The following is a 15,377-nucleotide window of genomic DNA, read 5'->3' as shown; positions in this document are numbered from 1 at the left end:
ATTAAAAAGATATTAAACTTTGATTTCATCAAAAAGCCAAACTACATTCTAATCAGTATGCTTGCCATTAAAAGAAAATCTCAGAAGAAAATTTCCCAGTATTTTCATTAGTTTAGGATAGAATCTAAAGCAAGAATCAATACATTTCAAAAATTTAAATCAAAAGTTACATATCTTCAGTTATATCTGTGTCATATCTGTGCAAACATACAGTTAAAAAAAAGAGCATATTCTTTCACTGCCACTCTATTTGTTTAATGTTCAGAGTAGAAAATGAATCCACACCATCACAAACATTTTTTTTTTAAGCATACAGCACACTTTCATATCTGTACCAAATTGGAGTATTTTATATTTCTACACACAGATCTCAAAATAACAAACAAAAAAAAATCTTTCTAAACTTTGCAGCATTAGCAAATCTAGGAACACTCAATACTTAGAAAGATCTTTGAAAAGCCTGAAGGAGAAAAAAACATTTCTCTAGCTTGATTTTCTCTACTCTTTAAAAGCCAGTATTTCATACAATAAATCTAAAATAATTGGGGTGTGCCCTAACCATTTTTCAGATATAAACTTTGCAAAACATGCAAAGCTTTCCAGAACTTTGCAGCTAGTAGGAACCAGATGCACTCAATCCATTCAGGATTGATCCACATACAGTACAGAAGTTTGTGTTTCAAAGAATCTCTCTGAATAATAGCTCCTGGTTCTCAGAAATCAATACTTCCCACTCAAATTATACAATTCTTTACCAGGACAAATTCAAGTACCTATACACAAACTTTATAGTGGATCTATTCCCTCACATTTTGATATAAAAAATAGAACTTGAATATGGTAAATTTTTAGGTAAGGAAAAGAAAATGGGTCTTGAAATATAACTACACTATACTGAGCATCTCTTATACCAAAATACAATGCACAGCCAGCCCTTCTGAACAGCACTTGAAAGACAATGCTCCTTCAACAACTATCAAAAGCTATAGAATAAATTGTCAAGAGAGAGTAACTAAAGATTTGGAGGAAAGTGGAAAAATCACCACAAATTTGCTGAAAATACTGAAACAAAATGAAGTATGTTTTTTTTTTTTCCCTTGATAAGGAAAACAGATTTCTAGACAAGAGAAAAATATACATCTAGGCCTCAGTACATTTGCTATTGTACAACATGAGAAATTTGTTTAAAATGGAGAAAATGAAAATAAGAGTTATAAAAAAGGAGAAAGTACTATGTAAAGGAAATTACTATGTAAAGGAAATGTGGGAAGTTTCACTGACAGGGAAGACAACGATAATTTGCCAGGATGAAATGAGGCTGAGTTGTTCCTCTAGGTTCATTATTGAACTAACATTGTTTCATATATAATTAAGGCCTCTGGAAGGAAAAAAGTGCTGATGACACAAAGCTCTGAGGTAACATTAACAGAAAATAGAAGGTCTGGAGTATCATAATTTAGTCTGTAAGACTAACATAAATCAGAGAAACAAAGGAAATTAACGGAATTCAATTATAAACATAGACATGATCACAGCCCTACTGGTTTTACCGAAAAGGAGGACAGCCACCCACTCATTTGTATGGCTGAATCCACTGTTAAAAACCACACTTCACATAGCATTGGTTGGACATTTGGACTCAGTCCTACTGCTCAGTGAGGAGGAATTACCCACATAAAGAGGGTAAAAGACTAACAATGCTAAGGTCTTCCTCCCTCTCTCTAGGCCGGCATCTATACTTTGAGATGGAAAGCTCCAGCATAACCACATCTGCTGCCTCCCCCTGGAAACTGAAGGTCATCCCTTCCTCTGATGGCCTGATCCTATATCTTTCCTCACTCTGATACCATGTAGTGATGCAAATACAATGTTGATCTAAAACTCTTTTTCATTTGAAATAGCCACTTATTTGTTTTAAGCGTACATATACAGGTACAAGATTAGAAACAATAAACATGTAGATTTCTGCAACTACAAAATGCGGATGAATGCTGCAGACTTCTCCGCATCTTTGCCTACACAATACATACACTGTTTTGCTGAAGCTAATGAATGTGTATTAGCTCCTCATTATTATTAGTATTTCAGAGCAAATTTAGAAGCTAGTCTCAGAACCTCTGAGATGAAATGACTACAGAACTGTTTGTTATTTTGAACATCTTTATTTTACTATAACAAGAAGCAGTTAGAAAAAGTAAAGCTTTAGAAATTAAAATCTATTCACCATATAAAAGCTCCCTAAAATGGCAATTTCACATTCAAGATTTTTGTTATACATGAGGTTACTCTGCCACATAAGGTTTGCAGAGATCAACACTGGAAGTTAACAATATGGCAGGGACTTTTCCCTACAAACCACTGAGAAAACCAATATAAGTTATTTAATAAGGTTTTAATTATTTTAATACCAAAAAATGAGACAAATTTAAACATTCAGTCAAAAGCCAATGTGCCTAGACCAATGTCAAACTGAAAAGAATTGATTCAAACTCAATTACTGAAATGGGCTGAGGGAACAAATGGATGTAGAAAGCAGAAGAGAAGGAGGAGGGCAAATGGCAGCTCTCCCTTTTAGATAGCACTGCATTTTGTAAATTGAACTTCAGACATTAGCCTCGTCCTTACGTGTTTCTCGGAGCAGTTGTTCACACACAGTCCTTATGACCCATTCCCTTTTTCTGATTATACATGAACACATAGTGAGGTGATGGGAGTTCATATATCAAGCATTTAATGAACTAGGCCATTTCTCTCTATTCACTATCTGCTGTAACACATTTAGAGATAGTGAAACTCAAACATAAAAGCCACGAACAGCACACTCGTTAAGGTTTGTTCATATCTGTGGAATATACTTTTACAGGAAAAGAGAATGATGAAAGAAAGCTATTACTTTCAGAAGCATAAGCATAACAGCATAACTTTTACTTCTTGAAATTGAGACAGAACAGACATGCTGATGAAGAAATTAATATTTCTGTTTATGGGTAAGAAATCTACAGGAGAGAAAAAGATTATATATTTGAATAAGTCATTAGATTAAATCAGCTGGACATTAAACCAGGCAACATATGTCAGCATTGCATGTTTCAGAGTGACAACACATAGGATTTCAACTGCTTTCAAATGACAGGGTAGTCATTTTTGGACATGTTTAACTTTTAAACTCCTGCTTCCCTCAGAGTGAATACTATACATTTTTATATGGGAGATCTAACTCCAGGTATTATGCAGAAAAAAACGACTGGGGGAGCTTGTAAATCTTATTTTTCCACTTTATATATGAGATGTGTTTCCTTTCAAGTGTCAGATCTAAATTTCTCATCCTTTTTAAAAGCCACATGCTGTACATAAGTCATTCAGTTGTTTATGTCACTCAAACTAGTTTGGAGGCATAGGAGTATAACAGAAATTATAACATACTTTATATAATTATATAAAAACATACATACTTAATACATAATATGCACACTGTGTGTATATATACACACACATACAGTTCACCCACATATAGACAGAGTATATATGTGGAAGGACTGTGCAGAATTGTACTGTGAATAAAACAGTCGTCTCAAGCTCCACGGTTCACAAAGTGTGAGCAGAATGCAGGGTTTCTGTTCACATATGTTCACATGGCAGAGCTTACAGTTTCTAAAACATAGAAATGATGTAGTTTTTGTTCTACAAGGAAGTCAGCATAACCCTTCGTAAAACAGAAACTTCTATAAAATACTGGTAATTCAGGTGTTCTGGAACATCTATATAAGAATCTATATAAGGACATCCATAAAAGAATTGCCATCCTTGTGTCCCTACATGAAATACCTAATTTACAAAAAAAAAAAAAGAGAAACACAAGAGGATATATACAAAAGACACATACCACTGTAGAGTTTCATCATGTCTGCTGTTAGAAATCTCTTTATTATCAGATATGCAGTGCCAGGCTCTGGTAGTGAACTCCAGTGGAGAACCTGTTCTAGAACATTCTCTGTATAATGCAGTGGACGTTCTGAAAAATGCCCAGAAAAAAAAAAGCTGAAATAAGAAAATCAAGACTATAGACCCTTAGAAGTTTCACGTGCACTGTTTGTTTCATTCACTTTAAGCTACAGAAGAAGAACACTGCTTTCAAAATAAGGCAATTAAGCACTTCATTGAGTTTCTGCAGCAACACCTTTGCTAGCAAGATCTGCCTAGATAATCAAATTGAAGAAGCAAAAGTCAAATATTCAACGATTCTTTTGTATTTAGTTATTAGTATTTCCTTCAGTAGAGATACTAAAACACTGTTTTCAAACTAATATAAAGGTTAGAAATTATCACAGGGAATATGTAAATGCAGTCAGACAGCATTGGGCTCTATACAAAAATCAATCACCACAGCTACTAACACACTAAAAAAAACACGCACATATACATATCCAAAAAACACACCTAAACAAAACAAGAAACACACCAAAAACACAAAACAACAACAAAAAAATAATTTTGAGCACAACGGAAAAAAAAGAAGTAAAAATACTGGCATAGATTGCATTGTCTGTTAATGGCCAAAGCAGGCCGAGGCAGACCCTTCGTTTTGTTACATTCCTTTCAACTGAAAGGGAAAAAGATTTAGTTTTACTGGTTCTTCTCCCCATTGATGTGGTTGGGGAATTTCCAGACTTGCACTTTTAAATCCCAACCCCATGTGAAGAGAATAACAAGATTAAAATATAAATTGATGAAAGCACAACTAGACTGTGTGAGGGCATTTTAATACACAGGTTGCTGAAACATACATTTGTCAACATATCCACCCTAAAAAGAGAAACCCTGATACCCTTCCACAGGATTGAAACACTGGAGTGATACAAAAGCATGATACAAAAGCCCAATCAGTACTCTATTCTACAAACTACAGTTCATATACAAGTGAAACTTGGGAAGGCACTGCTAATAGGCCCTAAATCCACATTACCAGATCCAGCAGAAATATGAAAGTGACATACACTGCAGCGCAGTCTCTGGTATCACACTAGGCAATCCTGATGGGGATGGAGAGACAGTGCACAGCAGTTTCCCTCTATATGGTACCGGTCTCTAAATAATTGCTCCTCCATGAACACACCCAAGGACTCTCAGCAGTAAGCACCTATGGAAAGCACAAAACCTCAACAATGGCTTTGCAAGACACAACTAGAGCAATGGATGCATTTTCACTCCAAAGACTGATTTTTCCACAAATTCTGAGCTCCCAATTGCATACAAACTTAAGTGGGTCAACACTTAAGAAAAGCTGAGTACAACTCCTGGAAAGTCACGCCTGTGTGACGCTGTCACATAGGGTCAGGCAGTCTAGCCCTGTATCTCTTGGGCACTGATGGGAAACGATGATGCCATAATCTCATTTTTCACTTCTGCTATGGTAGATGAGTCTGAAATGTCAACAGCTGCTTTGAGACTGTCCAGCACTACGCTCTAGCAGAACACATTTTCCTGAACACCAGGACTCCAGAAAGCAGCAGCCAAAACAACACACCGCTAAGTGGCTGAGAAAAACAATGGCTGGTTTGCAATGCAAAAAAATTACCTTACCTATAGACTTGTTATATCACTTATGTAAAGATTTTGTTGTTCAGACATAACAACAAAGCAGCCTAACAAAAATACCAATCACCACTTTATAACTCAATTTCTTCTGGCCCTTTTGCTTTAAATGGTCCAACTTTTTCAGTTTCTTTTCAACTTTTGGGAAACAGTCAACTCTTTGAAGCGTCAAAGTTAAAACAACTTGTTGCCTTTGTGCAAGAAAGAAAATTCCGTTTTAAGGAGAGTAACTTCACAAATCAAAGGCAAGAAACACTGGCAAATCACCACATCTTCCTAGAACACCAGCACTCCCATAGTAAACACCTACTGTCGTATTTACGGTTACATTTAAGACCATCTGTCATCATGGATTACATGGTACATAAATCATCATGCTGAAATGCATTAGCTATTTTACTGGCAACACACCTCATTTACAAACTATCCATCAAGCACAAATTACTAAAAAATATACACCCTATTTTGTAAAAGCATATGGTACTGTACATTCTGCATTAGATTAGATAAAATTATCAATTATTTCAAAATTTCTATATGCAAATAATCTAGTTGATTTTTAATACTGCAATTTCAGTATTTCAAACGGCAAGCAGTCAACACATGCATCCAATTACCCTTTTTACTTAGGTCATCATATGCTGGTAAATATCCAAAACCAGTCATTTTAGTCTTAAGCAGCAATAAATATCAGGAGAAAATTACTTTTTTATAAAATATAAGCATCTAATTTTCTTGACTTCTCAGGGTTCATTTTTAGGGCAGTAAGTCTTAAAAAAAAAAAAAAAAAAAAGTATTTTAACTCTCATAAAACTTCAGGATTAAGTGTAATGAACCAGTATCACCATGCAATGGACAGGTACCAGACTACATCAGGAACACTATCAGAAAATTAAATTCTGTCACAAATGCACTATGGTCTAATGTATATTTGAAAAAAAATAAGCAAACTTTGTTTCTGTCATGACACGTTAAAATCACAACTTACCTGTAAATGCCTTCGATAATGTAACGTTCAATGGTATCTGTTAGCTGATGCTAGTAAGAACAACTTAACAGCAAAGACTCATTTTTTGGTTCTTTAGTGTCACATTTAAATTAAATACTACGTAGAACTATTTTTCTGTTATTTTCTTTCTGTTTCAGGCTTCTGAAAACCTGCCAGATTCAGCCATAGCACCAATGGAGTCTTCCCTGATAAATGCCTGTTACTATATGCATTATTTTTCACCTTTATTCATTTAGTTTGCCTGTTCTGATGATTCCTCCACAAAAGGATCCATGAAGGAGACATTTCATCAATGTGGTATCTACTACTTGGAGGTAGCTGTTGAATTAGGACTTTGCTTGCTCCAAGTTTTGTTTTATTTTTGCTATGTCATTTTCTACTGTGCTCTGTAAATCTCTCGTTTCAATAGGATACATTTGAATTCCTTAACAATACTGATAAACCAATATAGAGCCAGCAGTGTCTCACTATTAACTTAATTTTGCCATTCTCACAGTCGTCAGCTTAAAAAACCTTTCCAGTTCACACTAAAACACTGATTGTTATACGCAAATACCCCAAGAATCTGCCGTGAGGCCTGTCTTTTGTATTTCCTTTTACATTCTCTTGACAATATCTACTTTAGCTTTCATTTTCCTGTGTTATATATCAGGATCAAGAAAATAAAAAAAAAATCCTTCTTCAAGTCTCTCCATTACTCAGTCAAAAGAAATGGGAGTTCTAGAGTCATCAGGACTCTTCCAAAGACAACAGATGCTAGCATTGTTTGTCAGTTGACACCCACATCTGTGAATCAGGAAATGAACCCTATGTCACAAGTCTATGTAGCATCACCACAAGACTGTAAGATGTAAAGAGGTGCCAGGATCATTCAGTTTAAAAGCAACTTAGTATAAAATGCTAATAGAGGCTGCTTTTTACTAAAAGTATATTTCTGACCCTCAGGTATTTTTCAAAAATCAGGGGACACTGAGAATTCATCAAAATAAGATGTTTAATAATAACAACAACAATAAATCCCACAATTTTTATTTTAAGTATCTCTAATAATGAAGTTCAGGCTCCAATATGCATAAAGCAATCCCAATGTTGAAACTTTTTACTGTTCATGAACATTGTGACCTTGTGACTTTTGCCTCTGTTAGAAGCAGAACTGTATCTAAAACAAATGTTTCAAGGGTGTGTTATCTACATCATAATGCCACTGGCGATAAAAACAGGATTACAGAACTTTGCTTCCTTTTTTTTTTTTTTTTTTTTTTAAACGAACTTAAATAACTGACTAAATTAATAATAATAATAAAGGTCCTTTTCCCCAAGTATTGCATAGATTTTTCTCATTCCATTTTCTGGAAAACATTATTCCTTATACAATCAACTACTGACCTAATGAAAATAAGTTTCTTCCTTGAGATTCATTGGCAAGATGTATTTTTCTGTAGCTGATGGCTAATGAACTGTAAGCCAAAGTAATACAAGGAATTTTTTTTTCGGTCACCAAATCATAAGCATTTAAAAACAACTCATTGAATTAATTCTGGCAAAGTTTAGAAAGAAATCATGTAGATGTCACAGCACCCAGATATAAAACAGCATGAAAGCTATTTTTTTTTATTTCTATAAATATTTTAAGTAACTCTTTAAATAACCTTTTGATATGTTAAATCTTGAAAATAATAAAAATTTGATGAACAAGAATCACTAACCTAGCTCTCCATTTTCAAGTACTTCAAAAGCAGCCCAGATATCATCTTTGTTGGGAGTAATGTTTTTGATTCCTAAAACATCATTAGTTAATTCTTCTGCTTCTGTCAACGGCGATACCTGTAATACAAATCGTGCCAGTTTATAATGTACTGCAGTTACTGTTTTCAATTTTTCCGCCAAAGTCTTCCTCCTTGTGTTTACTAAAGAAAAAAAAAATGCAGAGATTCACAGAGTTGGAAATCACTAATATTTCTCAAACTACAGTATGCTTTCCTTATTTTGTTGTATGAAACTAAAGTTATCCTTTTCAGCCGACAGATATTTTGATAACTTTAAACTCACTTTCTCCACCCTCCAAAATTATTATAAAGGTATTTTTCTCTTGGTAAAAAGAAAGGTAAATATTACAGATTACTTTTTTTCTTTCTTTTTTTCATCTTGGTAACGCATATTCCTATTTTAAAAAACAGCATTCACTGGGTACTTGTTAATTTGCAACTTGCGTTGCAGCCATAGGACAATGAAAATTTATATCACTGCATACTGCAATAAAACTGAAGGAGGATGTCTCTGCTTTGAAATTGGATGATAACATTCTCTTTAAAAATGCACATTAAAAAGTCTTTATAAAATTTAGGCAGCACAGATAATAAAATAGTTTTAAAATAATAGTGATAGATACAAAATCACACTTTCGTATGTAGTTACAAAAGTATGAAAATATATTTTACATGCTTTATGAAGTGTTTGGTTAAAATCACTTTTATATTCTCACCCTGATTATAATACTACAGTCTGGCTCCTTTCTTTCCACATAAACTTCAATCAGCAAATCTCCAGCCTGGGAAACCTGAAGGAAAACAACAAAAATACAAGAAAGTCTTAAATATTTTAAATAACCTTTTAAACTGGGTAAGTACAAAGATTATTTAGCAGATGTGCAAGAACATACTGAACATTAACTTCTTTCCCCTTTATCTAAAAAATACTCCCCAAGTTGATGCCAATTGGAAAGCCTGCCCATTAGCAAAAGGAAAGAAAATCATATTCTCAGATTCAAAGGAAAAATTCAAACCCTGACTAAATCCAAAGTATTCATATATTTAAAAAACAGACTTAACCAATATACGTTCAAGCGAGAAAACTAGGGATGACATAACATAAATGGAAATGTAAAATTGACGTGAGTGTACTAGTACCTAGCACACTACTAGTAACACACTAGGCTGTATTAGTATCTTAAACCATCAGAACCATAGTTCTGCTTAAATAAGCCAGGCTCATTTCAGAGCCAAAACAGATTAATAGAATTTAAGACCATGAAATAGAAAAGTACAGCAGCACAAAATAAAATAAGTCAGTTAAAAATGAGAGGAAGAATTACTAATGCCAGAATATTACAGTCCTAAAGCCATTTGTATACACCCAGATAACTGGGATTCATTACTATGAAGTCATACTTGTCATTACATGTTTAAAAAAGGAATCAAAACACATGTTCTTGGTATCAACCTCTATTAAAGATAGCTCTTTGACCTTCTTAGACCAGATACCCAAACTTTTATGTAAAAAGCTACCACGGAATAATTAGATGACAAGCAAATGTATTATATATTATATAATAGTTTAATATACATAATTAAGAACACCTAATAATATGAACTTTACACAGAAACTCAGAAGACAGTAAATGCAGCATTTTATGATCAAGGAAAAAAAAGTTGATTCATGTGAAAGAATATAGTATTTTTCTCTCATTGCTAGGTTTGCTCATCTATGGCAATGAAATTACCTTCTTGGATGAGAAATTACTTACTTTTATACAGTTATAAGTGTCTAGCTCTTTGCCTGCTCAAGTTCCCTTGCAATGTAATCATACGCGTCTTCAAAAGATTGCAATTCAGCCCAGTAATAAAAATATTTTCTAAAACTAAAACCGTGAAGAAGATCAGTACATGGGAAGAAAAAAATAAGGTAGAAAACTGGGCCTTTCAGGAGATGTATCCTTTTATTAATATGCCAATATAAAGAATTAATAATGAAATTTACATTACGAATACCAATCTGTGTCAACTCTGAGAACAGTATTCGTAGTGATGCTACTTATTTACATATTAACAAAATTCAAAGGAAGAGGCTAAGGAAAGTAAAAACTACATTATATGCAGAGTAAGATATGGAGAAAACGATAAGAACAGGCAAGCTTTAAGATACATTTTGACGAATTTACAGAAGCTGAAACTACATTTCCATGGAAAAATAAATGGCAGCACTCAATTTTATAGAACATTAACATTCTGGAAAATGGTGACTTTAAAGTTAGTTTAGCCTCTGAGAATAGAAAACTAATGGAAACATTTGTGAGGAAAAACATTACAAAGCTACTTTGAAGAAAGCTTCTTAATTATAGTGGCATAGACTCAAAAAAAGCTCATTTAGTTGTAAAATTTGCTTTTCAGATGGTATTACAGAGAAAGGTTAGAAAAAAAGAACGAAGCTGACATTTGATTTCCACTGGGCTCGTGTAAACAACCGTATGGAGAGAAAATGTGCTGTAAATTACAGCAGCAAACAGAAACAGCTGGCCTAAGTATATAGTGGACAGAAAATGAAGAGCAGCTAATGAAGTGCCACCTGGAAAGAAACTGCAATGACATTTCAGACGTAAGAACTTCCAGGCCTTCAACAGAAATTTGCTTTAGATGTTCTTCTCTGAACACCCTGCACCATCAGCTTGGAGATAATTTTTCTATAGCAACCTATATACTCAAATATATTAAGTATTTGCATCACTGATTTCCCCTGCAAACACATGTACATTTTGATGCACTAATGTCAGGCAATCAGATGTTAAATGGAAAGGATTCTTACACAGAATTCTTAATTATAGTTGCTTGATGTTTAAGTTGCCAGCCACCCATGCTGTTAAATCACTCTGTCTGCACCATGTCGTCAATTTTACCAGTAGCTGGAAGGCCATCCAAAAAAAGTTCCCAAAGAGCTAGCACAAGTCCAATGTCTAGTCTATATGGTCTGCAAATGCAAGTCTTGCATATGCATGGCCTTGCAAACTGCTCACAGGCTATATGATGACAGGCAATGACCCAGAGGAAGAAAGCAGCTGAGGAGAGTAGGTTTCATCATACTCCATTATTTCACTGAAATACTAGAAGATATTTCAAAGATACACCCTTCCACCTAGCCATTCAACTCTGAAGATGCTTAACCCTATCTCAGGTCTGTACTGAGAAGTATAGTTAATGTCAATTGGCTGGGGTCATAGCACTGATGAAGGCATTTCTGCCTGATGAAGAAAACGCTCTTCCTTTTAAACAGCAGCAGTTTAAAAGAAGACTATATGGCCAAGCCTGGTAAAATTTAAAATGTAGGCATGCATATAACGCAGCCTTCTGAAATTCTGAGCAACATGCACTTGGCATTCATGATAGAAGCTACTACTGTAAAATAGAATAAAGAGGAAGGTCAAGCTTTTTCAACAGCACTTAGTATTAGCCCAGGTCCAGCTCTACCAACCAATCCTGCTAACGACAACAGGCACAGTCAGGGAAATGTCAGATTCTTCTAAAGAAAATGTTGTATATAAAATCTCAAAACATCCTTGTAACCACCTAGAAGCAGCTTCATTAATCAGGGGGCTTTAGGCAGTAAATACTTTTGAAATAAAAGCAATTGCCCCAGCTTTGATCAGAATCACTCCCTTCTGTATTGAAGTGGTCCCAGAAATTAAGCACACATGCATTTAATATGTTATGTGCACATGGAATTTCAGAAAAATGTAGTTTTAAATTGAAACAGTAGTAACGTTAAAATTGCCTGCTACAGAAAAACTGGCAACTGGCATAAAATGTTCCACAGCTTAAATCAGAAGGGAAAAATGTTCATAGCTGCAATCAAATTGCCACAAATGGCAATCAGGCTCTTGAGTAAAACAGCTGAGGAATGGAGTCCAAATAGGGGTAAGAGGCTGACTGAAAAGAGAGAATGCATTTCCTAACCTTAAAGGCAGTTCAAACTTCAGTTTATCAATTATGAAAAAGTACAAGTTTTGTTCCGATGTCTACTGCTTGTTTAGAAAGTTAAGAATAAGACCATCATCTCTCTGAGGCAAGTGCTCCTAAATGACTAAGGTCTCCTGAGTTCATATTTGCTAGCTTGACTTGTCATCACTCTTTTTCCAGGAAATGCCACGCAGAGTAAAGATACCAGTGGTTTGATAAGATCCAAAAGCATTTTCTAACTCAAACTCACCATTTCATGTTTTCTGATACAATATTGACAAAGATCAATTAATATAATCCAGCAGCTCAATTACTTATTTTCCTCATAACAGATTGAGGAAACATGTACCAAATAGTGAAAATTCATGTTTTTCAAGTAGGAATTACTTCAGATGCCTAATTTTAAACTGCCTCAGTGACCAATTTTGTTCTAGGAATTTTCCATTACTTATTATCTTTATAGGGAGAGGAACATCAATGACAGCTTTCAGTTGGGATCACTGTCCTGTCTGAGAAACAGAGAAGTAAATTATCTTCTATACTACTTTCCATTTTATGCCAATTGAGTCTATATTAAAGCATAAAGTTACAAATCAATGCACACAATTTATAGCACACATCCATTTTGCCTAGACAATACAAATAATATAGCATAAAATGTCTATTAAGACTTAACAGTAAAATATTTAGAGAAAAGAAGAAGAGGGGGTAATTTAATATAATATTTTTTCATTAAAAACCTATTTTTCTGCTTCTTTTTCACTTTGTGATTTTCCAATATACAGGTACTTCTGACGTATTCTTCCTTTGTGTAACGGTTCATATGGAAATCCATTCTGTTTGCCACTTTAATATAAATCTTTTGTTCACATAAGGTCTTGAGCAATGCAAAGAGAGATTAACCAGATTTTTTGGTCTTTAATTTCACAACAGCAAACCTTACAACAATCATTTATGTACATGGGTGCCCAAGGAATTAGCTTTTTCTATTTAAAGATGTGGTACCCAAGGTTCCTTGGTGCCACCTTAGTAAAGCTGAAGAGCTTCGTCTGTCTTTCAAAAACTCATCCAGGATATACTGAGAATGAGCCCACAGGCTGTAATTTGAATTCACTTTTCCAAGACAGTGCCATAATAAATACGTTCTAAGTTATTCAAGGTGATTGTAAAGTTGTGGAGAAGTGCACCTCAGGCAAGGTTAGCTCTCATGCACCAAAGATGTTCAGACTTTCACAGCTCCTCATGGTACACAAATGCAAGACCTCTTGCCAAAAAAAACAAACAACCAAACAAACAAAACAAAAAAAACAAAAAAGCACAATGCTGAGAGATATCATAGCTGTAGTGTAATAGAACTTACTCTAGAAATTATCTGGGAATGCAGTAATGAATAGAGCAAACATTTACAGAGAACGTGGGTGGTAATGTGATTAGGTGAAATTTAATGTCAGTGATTATAGAATCATTAAGGTTGGAAGAGACCTTCAAGATCATCTGGTCCAACCACTGCCCTACTACCAACATCACCCACTAAACAATGTCCCTAAGCACCAAGTCCAACCTTTAACAGCCCAAGGATGGTGATGCCAACCATTTCATTGGGCAACCTGTTCCAATGCCTGACTACTCTTTCTGAGAAGAAATGTCTCCTAATTTCTAACCTAAACCTCCACTGGCACAACTTGAGGCCATTCCCTCTACTCCTATCACTAGTTATCTGAGAGAGGAGGCCGACCACCAGCTCCCCACACCTTCCTTTCAGGTAGCTGTAGAGAGCAATAAGGTCTCCCCTGAGCCTCCTCTTCTCCAGACTATACAACCCCAGTTCCCTCAGCCGCTCCTCACAGGCCTTGTGTTCCAGGCCCTTCACCAGTTTCATAGCCCTTCTCTGGACACGTTCAGGGCCTCAGTATCCTTCTTGTACTGAGGGGCCCAAAGCCGAACGCAGTATTCGATGTGCGGCCTCACCAGAGCAGAGTACAGGGGAACAATCACCTCCCTGGTCCTCCTGGCTACACTATTCCTGATATGTCATATGCAGTACACCAAGCACGCAAACTCTACAGTCCAGTTGAAACTCTCTGGTACTATAAGTATTTAGCACTTATTTACCGCATCCTTTGAGGAACTGTTTTTTTCCTCATGGGATGAAAAGAAATAGATTTTCAAAGTCGTACATCTAAATGCAACTCCTAGTGCATTTCTTTTTAGCCCTTTCTCTCCCCTTAAACTAAAGTAGGAAGTGACATTTTCTTCAGCTTTGAAAGTTCTATTTGTACAAATATTCTCTCTGAAACTAAAAGCTGACAATTCTAGCAATGTGTTAAGAATGAATGAGAAAAAAATTGACAGTTGCGTACTATATAATAACATAAAATTTCAGAGGCAGCAGTGAAAGGCGATCCTAAGTACTAGAAAGCACTGCAAATTATCCTTTTTGTATTTATGAAGTCTGGCTGGAAAAGCTGAACTCAGACACACAAAGGATACAAGAGTTAGAAGTAGGGGCAGACAACCCAAGAGGTATGTAGAACTGCTACGCAGTTGTGCAGGAATAAGGTTAGAAAAGAAAGCTAAGGCCAACCTGGAGTTAAATCTGGCTATGGATGTGAAGGAAAGGATTCTACGAGTACATAAATGGCAAAAGGGAGACTTGGGAAAACATGGGCTTGCTGCTGAATGGGACAAGGGAAACGGTGACAAATTACATGGAAGAGGCCAGAGTATTCAACACCTTCTTTGCCTCCATCTTTCCAACCGTCAGGAATCCCATGCTCTTAAGTCCAGAGGGAAAGTCTGGAGCAAGGAAGACTTACTCTCCGTGAAGGAGGCCCAGATTAAGTAACACTTAAATAGTAATGGATATATGTAAGTCCATGGGGCCTGACAAACAGCACCCATGAGCACTGAGGGATCTAGATGATGTCACTGTAAGGTGACTCTCTATTTTTGAAGAGTCATGGAAACTGGGAGAGGATCTTGAAGACCAGAGAAGAGCAAATGTCAATACCATCTTCAAAAAGGACAAGAAGGAAGATTCAGGAAGCTAC

At 35.4% G+C, this 15,377-nt stretch overlaps 1 protein-coding gene across 1 annotated transcript in view; it reads right to left on the bottom strand.

Moving 5' to 3' along the window:
- The window catches only part of ARAP2 (ArfGAP with RhoGAP domain, ankyrin repeat and PH domain 2), a 128,857-nt gene that overhangs the window by 23,572 nt on the left and 89,908 nt on the right, over nucleotides 1-15,377 (bottom strand). Inside the window, 3 exon segments of the mRNA XM_040555449.1 lie at nucleotides 3,884-4,012; nucleotides 8,308-8,425; nucleotides 9,084-9,158. Coding sequence (XP_040411383.1) covers nucleotides 3,884-4,012; nucleotides 8,308-8,425; nucleotides 9,084-9,158 — 322 coding nt within the window.

This window comes from Cygnus olor, chromosome 4 (assembly GCF_009769625.2).
Source record: "Cygnus olor isolate bCygOlo1 chromosome 4, bCygOlo1.pri.v2, whole genome shotgun sequence".
In the NCBI taxonomy this organism is placed as follows: Eukaryota; Metazoa; Chordata; class Aves; order Anseriformes; family Anatidae; genus Cygnus; species Cygnus olor.
This window is presented reverse-complemented; position numbering and strand designations above follow the sequence as displayed.